Source organism: Saccoglossus kowalevskii, chromosome 2, assembly GCF_978046115.1.
Source record: "Saccoglossus kowalevskii chromosome 2, keSacKowa6.1, whole genome shotgun sequence".
NCBI lineage: Eukaryota > Metazoa > Hemichordata > Enteropneusta > Harrimaniidae > Saccoglossus > Saccoglossus kowalevskii.
The window spans coordinates 3,134,755-3,156,837 of record NC_140642.1 but is presented as its reverse complement, the minus strand read 5'-3'; the positions used below and the strand labels follow the sequence as shown (position 1 = coordinate 3,156,837).

General features: G+C 37.5%; 1 protein-coding gene and 1 long non-coding RNA gene across 3 annotated transcripts in view; both read right to left on the bottom strand.

Moving 5' to 3' along the window:
- LOC102803423 (ral GTPase-activating protein subunit beta-like) overlaps positions 1-22,083 on the bottom strand; it is an 86,791-nt gene that overhangs the window by 48,781 nt on the left and 15,927 nt on the right. Inside the window, exons 4-6 of one of the 2 annotated variants that reach the window (XM_085507811.1) lie at positions 3,052-3,285; positions 1,795-2,055; positions 157-501 (exon numbers count right to left, since the gene is read on the bottom strand). In XM_085507811.1, the coding sequence (XP_085363937.1) occupies positions 157-501; positions 1,795-2,055; positions 3,052-3,285 (840 nt within the window). The remainder of the gene's footprint in view (positions 1-156; positions 502-1,794; positions 2,056-3,051; positions 3,286-22,083) is intronic. The other variant, XM_085507817.1, reaches the window with a different exon arrangement.
- On the bottom strand, positions 13,528-14,789 carry LOC146748051 (uncharacterized). Its single transcript, XR_014931591.1, has 2 exons — positions 14,752-14,789; positions 13,528-13,691 (listed from the first exon to the last, which is right to left on the bottom strand). It is a non-coding gene; the product is annotated as an uncharacterized LOC146748051 (long non-coding RNA).

The following is a 22,083-nucleotide window of genomic DNA, read 5'->3' as shown; positions in this document are numbered from 1 at the left end:
GAGCAAGAGGTTGAGAATGGCTTACTGTTTTACCAGGCAGGATAATTGTACTAAGTTTAGGATAACCAAAACTGTGACCAACACCAGTACCAGCAGGAGGACTGACATGAAAGCGGCACATAGAATGGCGGCTGCCGAACGCCACATTTAACTTACAACCTGTTAATGATGCTTCAAATAACCATGATCCGAACAGATGCAGCACACTGTTACACTGTGGTATCTTTGGTAGCGGTTGCTGTCGTTCCTTCACCGGCTGGCTTGGGCTGATTCGGCCGCTGGTCAGCGGAGATGTTGGTGTCAAGCTGACTCCACTAATGGAAGCTGCTTTGTCTCTGGTTGCTTTGTGGGCAGAAGTACTCGCAACACTAAAACTTTTAGTAATTTTTCTTCCCTGTGTTGGGGTTGGAGTAAGACCTGCTTGACCTGGAGGTGGAGGAGGGGGTACATGAACGGACCTTCTATTTTTACCAGGTGATTCTACTTCCTGGTGTTGAATACCTGCATAGTAATAATATGGTAATACTTTTGTAAATGAATACACATGAATTTCAATTAAAAATAAAAAATCACCAAAGTTTTATCAAATGATTTTGGAAATACTGTACACACAAATGCTGTAAACCATTTAATTTTTGTAATTTGATGGTGTTCCTGACAAAGTTTCATGAACATTGCAGTGATACTGTGTCTTTAAAACCCCAGTGAATTTTTCACATACAAATTTTTGTGAGTTTTAAAGTAGTTCTCTGTAGTTATGATATTGACATGCAGTCATTACATTGGCATGGCATATATCAATACATGTTTTATTGATGTGTAACACTGATTAGTAGGTTAGTTTGGTGCATGCATAGAACAGAACACATTATATCACTTACATATTAGTATATAAGGGCAAACTATGTCAGAGCTACACATGTGCACATTCTACTATTCTCTGGTTGGTCTTTTGTGCACATATTACACTATACACAATTCATTCAAATGCATTAAACATAGCTCACAGTTATAGGTAGCAAAAATTGTTGAACCATATCAAAGCCTGACACATAATTTTGACAACTGTTTCAATTTACTAGTTTGCTTGTAAATATGTATAAACTGCAAATCACTAAAAACTGACCGCAATAAATTTGTGAACATTCTTTGTTGGGTCCTCCCTGCACACATAAGCACAGGCTAAGAGCATGAATGATTAGCACGAGCTAAGAAAAGCTAATTATGGGTTACATTCATTTTTAGGATCCGGTTCAGATCTTAGCATGTGCTAACAAAGTGTGCGCGAATGCTTAGCCCGGGTGTCAGGAGACACTGTAAAATAGACATCAAGTCTGAGAATCCCAAATCTTACGGAAAGGGGTGTAATTTCCGGGGAATTTTATTTACACTAATAGACAAGATCAAGTTCAGTGATAGATTCCAGATTTAATAGTTATTTGCAAATCCTGTCATGTGTAATCTAACCATCTGACGTTAGTGTATTTATAGTCTTAAGTTTATTGAATAAACCAGTCAAAGTATGGTCGTAGTCTTGTCTATGACACCTTATCACTGCCTTGTTGCATAGTTATTTCCAAGCTACTGAATTCTTTTCTTCCCTACTCCCACACCGGACAGGTATATTCAAAACATCTTCAATGCAACAATCAACTCAGGACATTGTTCTTCTTCCCGCTATTCTGCAATCTGCACTTTCTGAATTTGCTTTAGTATTGGTTACTGTACTGTACTGTACGTTGGCCTATACTAGGTGCAAATGAGTCTACAAAAACACAGACTTGTGTTACCTACCAAGAAAAGCATCGACAAGCACAGATATTCCTTTCATGGCTTTGAGATAGATAGATGGCAAAGATCTCAGACATGGATGCTGATGGGGATCAATCACATCTTCACTTGTCAATGCATGATGTAGAAACTTAGGAGTGTTGCTGATGATGACAGGTCTTGATAGGTCAACTGGATTACTAAGAACATGTAGGAACCGAAACCAACTCTGAGCAATTGAGTCATTGTCCATATCACTTGGTACAATATTGGAGTCTTCATCTCCTGGAGGATAACATAGTGAAACAATTAAAACCTTGCCTTTGTTTATAGAACCCAGGTATACTACTGCACTACCAAAATAACAGATCTTACATTGTCTGTACTAGCATTTATTTTTATGTTTAACAAAAATTTTGTAAAATTAAAAATTTGAAAACACAGCTCATGGATCATTTCAATTTCAAGTCTGAAAGTGTTGTCTTGTAATGATTAAAATTGTGATGGAAATATCTAATAATTTTGTAAGGCAAAATTTTGAAAGGCGTTCAAGCCTTGCTTGGTGCTCATGTGACAGTTTATTTTTACATTAAATGATATTTTGACAAAAGAAAAGTTATATTAAATCATGTTGTCCCTGTTTGGCTGGACTTACATTGAAAGGGGCAATAGCTAGGTTTATGGTACTGGGCGCCCTGGGGAAAATGTCAAATAAGTTGTCAGCTTGAGAGGTTAAGTCTCTTTCTACAGATCTCTCACTGGTAATTTTATGTGCCATCATAGTGTGTCGTGTGTCATACTTTTCTACAGTTCACAACGAAAATGACGACCACTCGACCTTCAGTTCTTACATCTGATTTTAGGTGACAATTAGCCTTGCGTAAGGTCATTGTGTTTATACAATGTCTAAAACAATATTGCGGTAAGATTGGTTATCTTTATGTAGTTCAAAATCACAGCTATTGCCACTTTAAGAACACACAAAAGTAAAAGTCGCTAAATTAAATTTACATGAAAATATCAAGTTACAATAGAATGCATTGTTTAACTGGTAAATGAAAATAGAGTTATAAAATAAATGGTTTTACAGTACAACATTACGAAGAATACTATATTTATTCTGTTGCAAATGCATCTCCAATCGATCTCATTTAATGCACATAGACTTACATTTGTTGTACACTGCATTAAAAATATAACTTATTTTGAACACCTCTGTATTTTACCTATGTGCTATTAATAAAACAAATACAGTATGCCATATCAATACAAGAAACATACCAACTTTCAGTGGAGGGAAGTTTGGCCCATGTAAGAACTTTAGTACTCTTGATGTAAGCACTTTATTCACTCTATTCCACTGCTCAACTAGTGAAGAATGGTGTCTCCATGTAGCACACATATCACGTAGAGTCTTCCAAAGCGGTGGTGACGGAAAGCACCGGGCACAAGCTAGTATCCAAATCTCAAATAATACACTGACTAAACGATCACACAGGTGATCGGCAAGCCCATCTAAAAATAGGACAAAGAACAAGAACGACATGAAGCAATATAGTTGACAATTCCTTATAAGGCGGGAAAGACTTACAGAGAGGATAGTACACTGTGCATATTTAAGTACCATAAAAACTTGATTAATTCGTGGTAATAAAATAATCAATATTACATTTTTATAAATGTGGAGATTAATGAAATGTTGTTTAAAAGAATGTTGTGTCACGAGATGTCTAGGAAAATTAAATACAGAAGTGATATTATTTCATTTTTGTAAAAAGAAATTCTTACATCAATATTTGATGTAAAGCAGGAATCAGTTGTTACATATTACATAACATTAACATATTATGATATTACAAATTTTATGCTATATTTCATAAAACAGGAAACTGAATGAAAACTGTATGTCCACGAATTAACCAAGTTTTTTTCTGGTATGATAATTTGGAGCCAGCAATTACATGCTGCTGACAGGTTACCGAGACAACAACATGACTTGCATAATTCATCAAACTTGCACTGAACTTACTTAAGTTTGTTGAATACAGCACCTGACCTCTCTGTCCAAAGACTATTCCACCTGAAACACATACAGTTGTACAATTCAGATTTAGTAAACACACACACACAGTGTCTCTCTATCCAAAGACTATTCCACCTGAAACACATACAGTTGTACAATTCAGATTTAGTAAACACACACACACACACACACACACACACACACACACACACACACACACACACACACACAGTGTCTCTCTATCCAAAGACTATTCCACATGAAACACATACAGTTGTACAATTCAGATTTAGTAAACACACACACACGGTGTCTCTCTGTCCAAAGACTATTCCACATGAAACACATACAGCTGTACAATTCAGATTTAGTAAATACACACACACAGTGTCTCTCTATCCAAAGACTATTCCACCTGAAACACATACAGTTGTACAATTCAGATTTAGTAAACACACACACACACACACACACACACACACAGTGTCTCTCTATCCAAAGACTATTCCACATGAAACACATACAGTTGTACAATTCAGATTTAGTAAACACACACACACGGTGTCTCTCTGTCCAAAGACTATTCCACCTGAAACACATACAGTTGTACAATTCAGATTTAGTAAACACACACACACAGTGTCTCTCTGTCCAAAGACTATTCTACCTGAAACACATACAGTTGTACAATTCAGATTTAGTAAACACACACACACAGTGTCTCTCTGTCCAAAGACTATTCCACCTGAAACACATACAGTTGTACAATTCAGATTTAGTAAACACACACACACAGTGTCTCTCTGTCCAAAGACTATTCCACCTGAAACACATACAGTTGTACAATTCAGATTTAGTAAACACACACACACAGTGTCTCTCTGTCCAAAGACTATTCCACCTGAAACACATACAGTTGTACAATTCAGATTTAGTAAACACACACACACACAGTGTCTCTCTGTCCAAAGACTATTCCACCTGAAACACGTACAGTTGTACAATTCAGATTTAGTAAACACACACACACACAGTGTCTCGCTATCCAAAGACTATTCAACCTGAAACACATACAGTTGTACAATTCAGATTTAGTAAACACACACACAGTGTCTCTCTATCCAAAGACTATTCTACCTGAAACACATACAGTTGTACAATTCAGATTTAGTAAACACACACACACAGTGTCTCTCTGTCCAAAGACTATTCTACCTGAAACACATACAGTTGTACAATTCAGATTTAGTAAACACACACACACAGTGTCTCTCTGTCCAAAGACTATTCCACCTGAAACACGTACAGTTGTACAATTCAGATTTAGTAAACACACACACACACAGTGTCTCGCTATCCAAAGACTATTCAACCTGAAACACATACAGTTGTACAATTCAGATTTAGTAAACACACACACAGTGTCTCTCTATCCAAAGACTATTCTACCTGAAACACATACAGTTGTACAATTCAGATTTAGTAAACACACACACACAGTGTCTCTCTGTCCAAAGACTATTCTACCTGAAACACATACAGTTGTACAATTCAGATTTAGTAAACACACACACACAGTGTCTCTCTGTCCACAGACTATTCCACCTGAAACACGAGGTATGTAAGGGTGCATAAATACGTCAGTTGCGAGTGGTGAGTTGCGAGTCGCAAGTAGCAAAATGTGTCAGTTGCGAGCGCTCGAAAGTGGCAGTTGCTAGCGCTCGAAAATGGCAGTTGCTAGCGCTAAAAATAGCAGTTGCTAGTGGCAATTTGTATGTAGTTGCGAGTGCTAGCTACATCGGCATTGTGTGAAATAAAATTAAGTCCGATGTCCTAGCCACTTGTTTTCAAGTTACATGTACATGTGTTGAAATGAATTTCTGAATGTCTACGATGCTATTTGTGCGTGTGTGGTACTGTACACTAAACCACCGTCCCTCATGTGTTGAGGGATGGTGACTAAACGTAGCAGTTGCGAGCGAGTCGGGCCGCTAGAACTGTGTGAATAATAAAAATAAGTCCTCGCCTCCGATGTCTTAGCGGCATATTTTCTTGTTGCGAGGATTTAAAGCGGACTTGTACTCTCGTTCCCGTAATCGCCGTTTTTTAACCGAGAAAAATACAAAATCACTGTAAACAGCGTCATATCGTCGGTTCATTCGAAATATTAAATTGACCTTTGTTTGAGTTTTATGTACATCGGACGGTACAATGCTCTGATTTAAGGTAACAGTGATATTTGTTAGTACATCCATGTTCTCACTAACAGTCATATTTTGCGTTAAAGTGACTGTTATTGAATGTCATTTTTATGTCAGAAACGAATCATTGGAATGCAATTTTAGGGCGGCCCTGTTACACATTCAGAACGTAGGTAGGTGTCATGTTCGGGAAAATATAACAGATAAAACTGATCCCATGTTGGTGTGGTATTTATCGCATTGTGGTCTGAGGTCGCGAAACGACGAGACCGACGGCATTTTATCTTGGACCAGCATGCACATTATTAATGAAGCCGCTATGACTATGAGTTTTTATTGTTTGTCAACAGTTGATGCCTTCACAAAAGGTTAAAGTGGCAATCTGTTAAATGCTGAAAAAAGCTAATTCTAAACAGCACAACAACAACAAACGCGATGTGCTGTCAATCTCCGCCCGCGCTTCGCCTGCAAAATTTTGCATGAAGTGACTGACGACTCATCAAACTTTAGGAATAAACATTAAACTCCAATTGTTGCAGTAAAAATAACGCGAGGTGTTTTTGAATACAATTTATATACATGCATATTTATCACACATAATTTGCTTTCGGGAGTGAACCTACCACAACGGGAAACAATCGTTCCACATTGCGTTTTTTTATGTATGCCCTTTTTGTAATGAAATGCTTTGTTTTGCCAGAGCCCGATTAGTACAGTGTATATAAACAAAGAATATTATTTTGACACACTTGAAGTAAAACGTCAAAAAGCGACATACTCTAAACAACGACAGTGGGTGACTTGATTACGCTTCATTGCGTTCAATATATATTTTTCGCCGGTCATTGTATTCAATCAAGGTCCTACATATTTTTGTGACAACATTATTGTATCCAGTCGATAATTATTCTCTTTCAACAACTGTAGCCGCCCACGCCCCATTGTATTTATTCGACAAGTGCTTTCTGTCAACAAGTGTGTATTCTCACACACTTATTAAATGCTTTAAAGTTTCCATTAAATTTCGGAAAAAAACATGCATTATTTCATTGATATTACTGTCATCCTACCGACGACCCACTTGGACTTGGCAACATCGACGCAAATCGCACGGACTAAACGCATTTATTTATTATTCATTGTCTGTTTCTGTCCTATAGACACTGGCGCCACGACTTGGCGATCAGGTCATGGGACTGTTATCTCTATTCTGTGAAGACATTCACATTGACCGCGCGTAGACACACATTCACAATGTGTTTTATACACCTTCGTGAGACTCCATCCGTTTGCTGACTTCGCTATAGTTATTTTTTTTTCTTGTCGTCTCAAGATTGTTGCGAGTTTACAATTACCAAAACGCTTACATTGTTGATTTAACCATTTAGCTCCATGGTTCAACCGGATGCGTGTCACACCATGGAAGGTACTAACGTTAGTACCTTCCATGGTCACACAAGTCTCGATGAATGGAAACACCGGGATTTCACACCTGGAGTCAGCTTCACCTCCATCCCAACCGACCTCGTGATTTAAACAAAACATATTGACTCAGTTCAAGTAGGAATTACATACAATTCCCTCACTTTAATACTTGAAGACGCAATTCAGAATTTCCATGTAATCGCCTGACCGTGAATAAAGGCAATCGATTTATAGCATGTCGGGGCTATCGGCGGAAAAATCATTTCGGGTACTGGACATCTCGACCCCCAAAAATCTCGACCCATTTTTCGTTGGACATCTCGACCCACCTACACCTATAGCCAAAACAAAGTCAGCTTGAACATTCAGTTGTGATACATGTCAAAACAATCGCTGCCAGTGATATATTTCGCGAATAAAAAACCCAAAATAAATGCAATCAAAGGCGCCGACCACGGGCGTTAGAAATTTATAGAACACGTTGTGACACAGTCTCACCAGCGTCTTTCGCTCATTGAAACGGACAGACACACGTGCTATTTTTGTATATTGAATATGATGGCAAGGGAAAAGAAACACCGGAAAAGACAAGTTGTGTATGTGTATTTATCAATCATCAAACAAAACATTCAATGTTATATAGTATAGTAAATTTTATTTGACTCAAATTAATGAATTGGAAATACATTAACCATGGTCAATAATCATACAAAAAAAAAAAAAAACAATAACAAGAAACACAGATAGGGTCGCGTCGATGCGAAGGGTCGAGATGTCCAGGGTGTCTGTGTCGAGATGACCAATCTGGGACGAAGTGTCTTGGGTCGAGAAATGTTTGGGTCGAGATGTCTAGAAATCGGCGATTTCAATGAATAGAGATTTAGAATACCAATACATGTCAACACTCGCAACAAGAAAATGTGTCGCTAAGACATCGGGGGCGAGGACTTATTTTTATTATTTCACATAGTTCCGATTGATCTAGCGGCCAGACTCGCTCGCAACTGCTACGTTAGTACGTCCATGGCTCAGTGTAGCCTCGTAGACATTCAAAATTTCGCTACATTTCAACACATGTAACTTGAAAACAAGTGGCTAGGACATCTGACTTAATTTTATTTCACACAATGCTGATGTAGCTAGCACTCGCAACTACATACAAATCGCCACTAGCAACTGCTATTTTTAGCGCTAGCAACTGCCATTTTCGAGCGCTAGCAACTGCCACTTTCGAGCGCTCGCAACTGACACATTTTGCTACTTGCTACTCGCAACCCACCACTCGCAACTGGCGTATTTATGCACCCTTACATACCTCGAAACACATACAGTTGTACAATTCAGATTTAGTAAACACACACACACAGTGTCTCTCTGTCCAAAGACTATTCTACCTGAAACACATACAGTTGTACAATTCAGATTAAGTAAACACACATACACACAGTGTCTCGCTATCCAAAGACTATTCCACCTGAAACACATACAGTTGTACAATTCAGATTTAGTAAACACACACACACAGTGTCTCTCTGTCCAAAGACTATTCCACCTGAAACACATACAGTTGTACAATTCAGATTTAGTAAACACACACACACACACAGTGTCTCGCTATCCAAAGACTATTCCACCTGAAACACATACAGTTGTACAATTCAGATTTAGTAAACACACACACACAGTGTCTCTCTATCCAAAGACTATTCCACCTGAAACACATACAGTTGTACAATTCAGATTTAGTAAACACACACACAGTGTCTTGCTATCCAAAGACTATTCAACCTGAAACACATACAGTTGTACAATTCAGATTTAGTAAACACACACACACAGTGTCTCTCTGTCCAAAGACTATTCCACCTGAAACACATACAGTTGTACAATTCAGATTAAGTAAACACACACACACACACAGTGTCTCGCTATCCAAAGACTATTCCACCTGAAACACATACAGTTGTACAATTCAGATTTAGTAAACACACACACACACAGTGTCTCTCTGTCCAAAGACTATTCCACCTGAAACACATACAGTTGTACAATTCAGATTTAGTAAACACACACACACACAGTGTCTCTCTGTCCAAAGACTATTCCACCTGAAACACATACAGTTGTACAATTCAGATTTAGTAAACACACACACACAGTGTCTCTCTATCCAAAGACTATTCCACCTGAAACACATACAGTTGTACAATTCAGATTTAGTAAACACACACACACAGTGTCTCTCTATCCAAAGACTATTCAACCTGAAATACATACAGTTGTACAATTCAGATTTAGTAAACACACACACAGTGTCTCTCTGTCCAAAGACTATTCCACCTGAAACACATACAGTTGTACAATTCAGATTTAGTAAACACACACAGTGTCTCTCTATCCAAAGACTATTCCACCTGAAACACATACAGTTGTACAATTCAGATTTAGTAAACACACACACACAGTGTCTCTCTGTCCAAAGACTATTCCACCTGAAACACATACAGTTGTACAATTCAGATTTAGTAAACACACACACACACAGTGTCTCGCTATCCAAAGACTATTCCACCTGAAACACATACAGTTGTACAATTCAGATTTAGTAAACACACACACACAGTGTCTCTCTATCCAAAGACTATTCCACCTGAAACACATACAGTTGTACAATTCAGATTTAGTAAACACACACACACAGTGTCTCTCTGTCCAAAGACTATTCTACCTGAAACACATACAGTTGTACAATTCAGATTTAGTAAACACACACACACACACACACACACAGTGTCTCGCTATTCAAAGACTATTCCACCTGAAACACATACAGTTGTACAATTCAGATTAAGTAAACACACATACACACAGTGTCTCGCTATCCAAAGACTATTCCACCTGAAACACATACAGTTGTACAATTCAGATTTAGTAAACACACACACACAGTGTCTCTCTGTCCAAAGACTATTCCACCTGAAACACATACAGTTGTACAATTCAGATTTAGTAAACACACACACACACAGTGTCTCGCTATCCAAAGACTATTCCACCTGAAACACATACAGTTGTACAATTCAGATTTAGTAAACACACACACAGTGTCTTGCTATCCAAAGACTATTCAACCTGAAACACATACTGTTGTACAATTCAGATTTAGTAAACACACACACACAGAGTGTCTCTCTGTCCAAAGACTATTCCACCTGAAACACATACAGTTGTACAATTCAGATTAAGTAAACACACACACACACACAGTGTCTCGCTATCCAAAGACTATTCTACCTGAAACACATACAGTTGTACGATTCAGATTTAGTAAACACACACACACAGTGTCTCTCTATCCAAAGACTATTCCACCTGAAACACATACAGTTGTACAATTCAGATTTAGTAAACACACACACACACAGTGTCTCGCTATCCAAAGACTATTCCACCTGAAACACATACAGTTGTACAATTCAGATTTAGTAAACACACACACACAGTGTCTCTCTATCCAAAGACTATTCCACCTGAAACACATACAGTTGTACAATTCAGATTTAGTAAACACACACACACACAGTGTCTCTCTATCCAAAGACTATTCCACCTGAAACACATACAGTTGTACAATTCAGATTTAGTAAACACACACACACAGTGTCTCTCTATCCAAAGACTATTCCACCTGAAACACATACAGTTGTACAATTCAGATTTAGTAAACACACACACACACAGTGTCTCTCTGTCCAAAGACTATTCTACCTGAAACACATACAGTTGTACAATTCAGATTTAGTAAACACACACACACACACACACAGTGTCTCGCTATCCAAAGACTATTCCACCTGAAACACATACAGTTGTACAATTCAGATTTAGTAAACACACACACACAGTGTCTCTCTGTCCAAAGACTATTCCACCTGAAACACATACAGTTGTACAATTCAGATTTAGTAAACACACACACACAGTGTCTCTCTGTCCAAGGACTATTCCACCTGAAACACATACAGTTGTACAATTCAGATTTAGTAAACACACACACACAGTGTCTCGCTATCCAAAGACTATTCCACCTGAAACACATACAGTTGTACAATTCAGATTTAGTAAACACACACACACACACACACACAGTGTCTCGCTATCCAAAGACTATTCCACCTGAAACACATACACACGGTACGAGGTTTTACCCAGAATTCAACACGTTCTGTACCAACGCATATTGCTATGCGCAGAACTGAAATTCTGGCATCGTTCTGCGCAAAAAACGTTTTTAGCGCTTGAGTTGTTTCCGGGTTAGCCTTCCATGTGCTTATCGTGCGATTTATTGTACCAATATCACATTTTCTGGACGTATTCCTACACAATCATGCTAAGAGTATCCAAAAGAGTCAAGCAGGCAAGTTTAGCCGCAAAATTACGTGGGAAATTGGCTTCAACTGCTCACTCGATCGCCGATGTTGTCCGTCGGCACACAAAGTCGTTCGCTTTCTGATCTTTCTTCCGAGATTTTGACTCGAATATTCACGTTTTGTTGCTTTTTTAATGACAGTGATGACTATAGTTTACAGTTCGAGAAAGTTAAAACGATGTGCTCACTTCGAATGGTTTGTAGGCGATTTTATGCTATCGCGTCGAATGATTTGTTCGTTATGGGAATGACTGCAAGCTCTATTGCCAGCCGTGCTTTTCACAGATTTAAGCTGATGAAGGCGAGATCGCTAGTTGCTAATGAAATAGGGCAACTTTCCGATTTGATCATTCAAAAAGGGCCATCTCAAGTAAGACAAGTGGTGAGAAATTTGCTGGAAAATTTAAAGGGTCACGAATGGGATGATTCAAAAAAATATTTGGAAGTCTCTCTTGCAGTTCTATTTAGCACGAAAAGATCAGCAATTTCTAAGAAAGCCACTGAGAGTCGAGCCTACATCAGTAAAATCTTAAATCAGCACCAGGCAGTAGGTGAAAAGTTGTCTGGATTTGATGAGAGTGCCCTTTGGCAATTACGATTAAATAAAGATAAAACATTTGCCAAATCAGTATTATCTGTATCATTTTTCAAGGAAGCCATTACATCAGATATTCTGCCTCCTTCTGTTAAATTGAATTCTCAAATTAACCACTTTGTGAAATAATTTGAAACGGTTCCACACTATGGTGTCAGAAACTGCCTCTCAAAATAAAAAGGGCTGGTTTGTTCATGATATTGAAGGCCTGGTTTGGAGAAGTGTCCTCAACATATTGACTGAAAAGAAATTGGATTATGACCTTGATGATGAAAATGAGAGACAGAAGTTAGAAATAGTTGTAGGTGAGGGTGGCCACACTTTCCAAGATTTCAAGGGAGTGTCCCAAAATTTCAATTTGCCATCAGTGGTGCTATACATCTGATAAAATATAATGGTAATGAAGTATGGAGAAATCCAAATCCAGTCTTCTGATGCAAGCCGCATTCCATTTGCCATTATAAATGCCTCAGAGAGTGATGCACTGATAGAAGTTGATATTCTTCCTGTTCTGGCATGCACTGAAAAATTTGCCCAACATGGTATAAAGGGGATGAAATACTGTAGAAAACTGGAACGAGATGAAAAGTATAAAAGTTTGGTCTTGCAGAGAAAGAATACCATTTTTTTCTGCAATTTATGTTTGGCTACAGTTCATAAATGTCACAATCCAAATCATGAATGGGATATGTCTATCACTCTTGCGGATATGAATTCATGGGCAGAAGAAAAAAGTAATGGTCAGAGTAATCATCCTCTTATAAAGTATGACCCCATAAATGAATACACTATGGATCACCTTCATGCTACATTGAGAAACGTGGGTAAACTAATTGACAAGCTCTTCAACGAGACTCAAAAGATCGACCAACAACTGGAATTTATACAAAAGATCAAAAACATGATGTGAAGCAATATGAAACAAAACTGGTCGACCAATTTGATACCAAGGTTGAAATTAATGAAGCAAATCATTCAGCAAAGTTACTTCAAGTTACTAAAAAGGATGATCTTAACAAACTTGATAAGAAACTTGAAGCAGCTTCACTAGCATTTGAAATTAAATACACTGAACACATTGAAGTGAATTTGTTGGATTCTGCTGAATCACATTTTGAAATTTTATTTGGCACACACAAGGAATACAAATGCACACTATGCGCATCACATCTCCATGTTGTATATAAAATCAAGCCAGGTATCACTCGTCACATGCAAACTGTCCATGGTAAGTTCAGCACAAAAGATCTGAAACAAAACACAAGATGCATTACTAATCTCAATATTTAATATCAAAAATCTGTCATAATAATTATTATTTACACTTGGTAAAACTATTCCAAAGTCAGTCTAAATTGTCAAATTTGTAATGACACTATTTTCTATGAAGTCTTTGACTGTAAAAAATGGGGCATGTGGAGGGGGCCTGGCACATTTTCTTTGAAAATCATTTGTTATTAAACTAATCTCAATATTTAATATAAAAAATCTGTCATAATAATAAATTATTATTTACACTTGGTAAAACTATTCTAAAGTCAGCCTAAATTGTCAAATTTGTAATGACACTATTTTCTATGAAGTCTTTGACTGTAAAAAATGGGGCATGTGGAGGGGGCCTGGCACATTTTCTTTGAAAATCATTTGTTATTAAACTAATCTCAATATTTAATATAAAAAATCTGTCATAATAATAAATTATTATTTACACTTGGTAAAACTATTCTAAAGTCAGCCTAAATTGTCAAATTTGTAATGACACTATTTTCTAGGTATTAATTCTTCAACTTCAAACACATCAATGTGTGTCACGTTTACTGGAGAAATGGGGCAAGTGGAGGGGGCGTGGCACATTTTTTTTGAAAATCATTTGTTATTAACTATATTTAGTATATTCTCACTTTAATATTACATAATTTATTATAAATAATATGTCAGAAAATAATATTGAGAGAAACGAATGAAATGCATTGGTATCAAAAACAGATACATGGAAAATGTTCATTTTATCCCTATACCCATAGTATCTCAATAGTGTATATATTATCTCAATAGTGTATATATGGTATGCAAATTAATGACAAAATACATTATGACATTTTATTTACTACTCCTATGAGGGACATAACGTGTATATGGTCGATCTACATATCGTTGTAAAGCTCTCGAAATCCCTAACAAAATTACGTTTTTCATTTTCACGACCAGCATTTTTGCAACAAAAAAGGCGCCAACAATGGAAGAAATCGAACGTTATTTTCTAAAAATTGCTTTTTTTGTGTGTAAAACGTAAAAAAAAAGGACTTACCGAACGTAACTTTGTGAGCCGCCATGCTGACAATCCATGGGAGGCACTCTCGCGGTAATTCTAACATAACAGTGAGAGGAGTAGGCCAAAAACCACCAAAAATGCAGTAATTTCGCATAATCAATTATAGTCTATAACTATTTATTGAAATGGTTAAAACGATCCGGGTAAAAAACTTTAAATACATCAAAAAAATGAGAATTCCAGTATCAAGTTGGGAATGAGGCTGGTGGGTCAATTGAGGTCATAGAATGGTAATAGCGTGTATGCTAGTTTTTCTTTCAATTTGAAATTGCGCCCTCGTGCGGAGATAAAGTGTATATTGGATGGTACAAAACGCATTGAACTCTGGGATATCACATTTGCCGTGATACAGTTGTACAATTCAGATTTAGTAAACACACACACACAGTGTCTCGCTATCCAAAGACTATTCCACCTGAAACACATACAGTTGAACAATTCAGATTTAGTAAACACACACACACAGTGTCTCTCTATCCAAAGACTATTCCACCTGAAACACATACAGTTGTACAATTCAGATTTAGTAAACACACACACACAGTGTCTCTCTATCCAAAGACTATTCCACCTGAAACACATACAGTTGTACAATTCAGATTTAGTAAACACACACACACAGTGTCTCTCTGTCCAAAGACTATTCCACCTGAAACACATACAGTTGTACAATTCAGATTTAGTAAACACACACACACAGTGTCTCTCTGTCCAAAGACTATTCCACCTGAAACACATACAGTTGTACAATTCAGATTTAGTAAACACACACACACAGTGTCTCTCTGTCCAAAGACTATTCCACCTGAAACACATACAGTTGTACAATTCAGATTTAGTAAACACACACACACAGTGTCTCTCTATCCAAAGACTATTCCACCTGAAACACATACAGTTGTACAATTCAGATTTAGTAAACACACACACACAGTGTCTCTCTGTCCAAAGACTATTCCACCTGAAACACATACAGTTGTACAATTCAGATTTAGTAAACACACACACACAGTGTCTCTCTGTCCAAAGACTATTCCACCTAAAACACATACAGTTGTACAATTCAGATTTAGTAAACACACACACACAGTGTCTCTCTATCCAAAGACTATTCCACATGAAACACATACAGTTGTACAATTCAGATTTAGTAAACACACACACACACAGTGTCTCTCTATCCAAAGACTATTCCACATGAAACACATACAGTTGTACAATTCAGATTTGGTAAACACACACACACAGTGTCTTGCTATCCAAAGACTATTCAACCTGAAACACATACAGTTGTACAATTCAGATTTAGTAAACACACACACACAGTGTCTCTCTGTCCAAAGACTATTCTACCTGAAACACATACAGTTGTACAATTCAGATTTAGTAAACACACACACACACACACAGTGTCTCTCTATCCAAAGACTATTCCACCTGAAACACATACAGTTGTACAATTCAGATTTAGTAAACACACACACACACAGTGTCTCGCTATCCAAAGACTATTCCACCTGAAACACATACAGTTGTACAATTCAGATTTAGTAAACACACACACACAGTGTCTCTCTATCCAAAGACTATTCCACCTGAAACACATACAGTTGTACAATTCAGATTTAGTAAACACACACACACAGTGTCTCGCTATCCAAAGACTATTCCACCTAAAACACATACAGTTGTACAATTCAGATTTAGTAAACACACACACACAGTGTCTCTCTGTCCAAAGACTATTCCACCTGAAACACATACAGTTGTACAATTCAGATTTAGTAAACACACACACACAGTGTCTCTCTGTCCAAAGACTATTCCACCTGAAACACATACAGTTGTACAATTCAGATTTAGTAAACACACACACACAGTGTCTCTCTGTCCAAAGACTATTCCACCTGAAACACATACAGTTGTACAATTCAGATTTAGTAAACACACACACACAGTGTCTCCCTGTCCAAAGACTATTCCACCTGAAACACATACAGTTGTACAATTCAGATTTAGTAAACACACACACACAGTGTCTCTCTGTCCAAAGACTATTCCACCTGAAACACATACAGTTGTACAATTCAGATTTAGTAAACACACACACACAGTGTCTCTCTGTCCAAAGACTATTCCACCTGAAACACATACAGTTGTACAATTCAGATTTAGTAAACACACACACACACACAGTGTCTCTCTGTCCAAAGACTATTCCACCTGAAACACATACAGTTGTACAATTCAGATTTAGTAAACACACACACACAGTGTCTCGCTATCCAAAGACTATTCCACCTGAAACACATACAGTTATTTCCAATATTTTACACATACATACACATACCTGAAACACATACAGTTATTTCCAATATTTTATTCCCCAAAGAAATCATTACCAACCTGCAAAAATTCACATATTTAATGAAAAGTAATGACAGAAATATAATAAAACTTTTAGGGGAATTTTTACATAAATCATTTATTTTAAGAAATGAGCTTTTTTTGGATATAATACCTTGACTCTTTTTTTTCTATTTTTTACGTTATCGTACTTTGATTTTTTTTTTTAATCACTTATATATTTATTGCTGTAAACCAATAGAACATTTGTAATTCTAAGGATGCAATAAAGTTATTATTATTATTATTATTATTACAGTTGTACAATTCAGATTTAGTAAACACACACACACACACAGTGTCTCTCTATCCAAAGACTATTCCACCTGAAACACATACAGTTGTACAATTCAGATTTAGTAAACACACACACACAGTGTCTCTCTGTCCAAAGACTATTCCACCTGAAACACATACAGTTGTACAATTCAGATTTAGTAAACACACACACACAGTGTCTCTCTGTCCAAAGACTATTCCACCTAAAACACATACAGTTGTACAATTCAGATTTAGTAAACACACACACACAGTGTCTCTCTGTCCAAAGACTATTCCACCTGAAACACATACAGTTGTACAATTCAGATTTAGTAAACACACACACACAGTGTCTCTCTGTCCAAAGACTATTCCACCTGAAACACATACAGTTGTACAATTCAGATTTAGTAAACACACACACACACACAGTGTCTCTCTATCCAAAGACTATTCCACATGAAACACATACAGTTGTACAATTCAGATTTAGTAAACACACACACACACAGTGTCTCTCTATCCAAAGACTATTCCACATGAAACACATACAGTTGTACAATTCAGATTTGGTAAACACACACACACAGTGTCTCTCTATCCAAAGACTATTCCACATGAAACACATACAGTTGTACAATTCAGATTTAGTAAACACACACAGACACAGTGTCTCTCTGTCCAAAGACTATTCCACCTGAAACACATACAGTTGTACAATTCAGATTTAGTAAACACACACACACACACACACACACACACACACACACACACACAGTGTCTCTCTATCCAAAGACTATTCCACATGAAACACATACAGTTGTACAATTCAGATTTAGTAAACACACACACAGTGTCTCTCTGTCCAAAGACTATTCCACCTGAAACACATACAGTTGTACAATTCAGATTTAGTAAACACACACACGGTGTCTCTCTGTCCAAAGACTATTCTACCTGAAACACATACAGTTGTACAATTCAGATTTAGTAAACACACACACACAGTGTCTCTCTGTCCAAAGACTATTCCACCTAAAACACATACAGTTGTACAATTCAGATTTAGTAAACACACACACGGTGTCTCTCTGTCCAAAGACTATTCTACCTGAAACACATACAGTTGTACAATTCAGATTTAGTAAACACACACACACACAGTGTCTCGCTATCCAAAGACTATTCAACCTGAAACACATACAGTTGTACAATTCAGATTTAGTAAACACACACACACACAGTGTCTCTCTGTCCAAAGACTATTCCACCTAAAACACATACAGTTGTACAATTCAGATTTAGTAAACACACACACACAGTGTCTCTCTGTCCAAAGACTATTCCACATGAAACACATACAGTTGTACAATTCAGATTTAGTAAACACACACACGGTGTCTCTCTGTCCAAAGACTATTCTACCTGAAACACATACAGTTGTACAATTCAGATTTAGTAAACACACACACACACAGTGTCTCTCTGTCCAAAGACTATTCCACCTAAAACACATACAGTTGTACAATTCAGATTTAGTAAACACACACACGGTGTCTCTCTGTCCAAAGACTATTCTACCTGAAACACATACAGTTGTACAATTCAGATTTAGTAAACACACACACACAGTGTCTCTCTGTCCAAAGACTATTCCACCTAAAACACATACAGTTGTACAATTCAGATTTAGTAAACACACACACACGGTGTCTCGCTATCCAAAGACTATTCCACCTGAAACACATACAGTTGTACAATTCAGATTTAGTAAACACACACACACACAGTGTCTCTCTGTCCAAAGACTATTCCACCTAAAACACATACAGTTGTACAATTCAGATTTAGTAAACACACACACGGTGTCTCTCTGTCCAAAGACTATTCTACCTGAAACACATACAGTTGTACAATTCAGATTTAGTAAACACACACAGACACAGTGTCTCTCTGTCCAAAGACTATTCCACCTGAAACACATACAGTTGTACAATTCAGATTTAGTAAACACACACACACACACACACACACACACACACACACACACACACACAGTGTCTCTCTATCCAAAGACTATTCCACATGAAACACATACAGTTGTACAATTCAGATTTAGTAAACACACACACACACACAGTGTCTCTCTGTCCAAAGACTATTCCACATGAAACACATACAGTTGTACAATTCAGATTTAGTAAACACACACACACGGTGTCTCTCTGTCCAAAGACTATTCCACCTAAAACACATACAGTTGTACAATTCAGATTTAGTAAACACACACACACAGTGTCTCTCTATCCAAAGACTATTCCACATGAAACACATACAGTTGTACAATTCAGATTTAGTAAACACACACACACACAGTGTCTCTCTATCCAAAGACTATTCCACATGAAACACATACAGTTGTACAATTCAGATTTGGTAAACACACACACACAGTGTCTCTCTATCCAAAGACTATTCCACATGAAACACATACAGTTGTACAATTCAGATTTGGTAAACACACACACACAGTGTCTCTCTATCCAAAGACTATTCCACATGAAACACATACAGTTGTACAATTCAGATTTAGTAAACACACACACACAGTGTCTCTCTATCCAAAGACTATTCCACCTGAAATACATACAGTTGTACAATTCAGATTTAGTAAACACACACACAGAGTGTCTCTCTGTCCAAAGACTATTCCACCTGAAACACATACAGTTGTACAATTCAGATTTAGTAAACACACACACACACAGTGTCTCTCTGTCCAAAGACTATTCCACCTGAAACACGTACAGTTGTACAATTCAGATTTAGTAAACACACCAGGTATTTAAAATGCCAAAAAATGACCAAGCTCACGTAATTCTTACGTACGTGAGTTAGACCGGAAATCGGCCAAACTCACGTGTGCGCGTGTGAGAATGGGTGTTTTTACATGTGTTCTCGCGTAACACAGTACACTTCTAGGGTGACAAAGATAAATGCGTGAACGTGCGTGAGAATGATTGTTTTTAGTGCATTCCCACGTGAACAGAAAATGCGTGAGAATGATGTTTTTTAAGTGCGTTCTCACGTGAACAGAAAATGCGTGAGAATGATGTTTTCTAAGTGCGTTCTCACGTGAAAAATGCGTGAGATCCCTTATAGGGTTTTGCGTCCCAATCTCAGGTGCGTGAGAATGGTTGTTTTTTAGTGTGTTCTCACGTGAAAAAGCAACATTGCGTGAGAACCCAATCTCACGTGCGTGAGAATGATTGTTTTTAAGTGCGTTCTCACGTGAAAAAGAAACATTGCGTGAGATCCCTTATAGAGTTTTGCGTCCCAATTTCACGTGCGTGAGAATGATTGTTTTTTTAGTGCGTTCTCTCGTGAAAAAGAAAAATGCATGAGATCCCTTATAGAGTTTTGCGTCCCAATCTCACGTGCGTGAGAATGATTGTTTTTTAGTGCTTTCTCATGTGAAAAAGCAACATTGCGTTAGAACCCAATCTCACGTGCGTGAGAATGATTGTTTTTTAGTGCGTTCTCACGTGAAAAAGGAAAATGCATTAGAGTCGGATCTCACGTGCGTGAGAATGATTGTTTTTTAGTGCGTTCTCTCGTGAAAAAGAAAAATGCATGAGATCCCTTATAGAGTTTTGCGTCCCAATCTCACGTGCGTGAGAATGATTGTTTTTTAGTGCTTTCTCATGTGAAAAAGCAACATTGCGTTAGAACCCAATCTCACATGCGTGAGAATGATTGTTTTTTAGTGCGTTCTCACGTGAAAAAGGAAAATGCATTAGAGTCGGATCTCACGTGCGTGAGAATAATTGTTTTTTAGTGCGTTCTCTCGTGAAAAAGAAAAATGCGTGAGATCCCTTATAGAGTTTTGCGTCCCAATCTCACGTGCGTGAGAATGATTGTTTTTTAGTGCGTTCTCACGTGAAAAAGAAACATTGCATGACAGGGTTCTCCACGAGGGGTTTTTACAGGGTGCCGCGCCCTGTTATCTGAAATTGGCACCCTGTTTAAATTGTCAGCACCCTGTTATATTTCCTGTGCACCCTGCATGGTCCCAGACAAAGAATTGTTTACAAAACAGGCCAACACTCATTGTCTTCCGAAGATGATTCATCGTGCTCAGGGTAACTGGTTCATTGTTTTAAGGTGCAACTGTGAAAATTCCGGTTTGTTATCGTAGCAGGTCACTGTGAGGTGATAACACCACCAAACAAAAAGTTACAAGTTTTTTCAACACGATTAAAAATGAACATGTGGCCTAGAAAAGTGCATTACCGTACCCATATTTTTACTGCCAGCGTGACGTCAAATAAATAAAATCGTTATCGGTAAAACCATTCATTAAACATAAGGTTTATGGTTAAAACCACAGTCAGCTGGCATCGGTGTCGCTGGGTGTATGTGATAAAGGGAAGTTGTGCAACCAAATTTGCCGAGTTCGCAGTTTTTCGCCAATAAAAAAATAACTAAGGCAAAAACTCACGGTTTTTCAGCATTTTTGTAATAAAGACATTATTCTCTATCAATAATCCGCCCAAAACAGGAACATTTCTACTAATTCTTGTGTTTTTTCGACGTTTTTTGAAAAACCTGCGATTAGGCTGATTCTTTAAATCACGATTT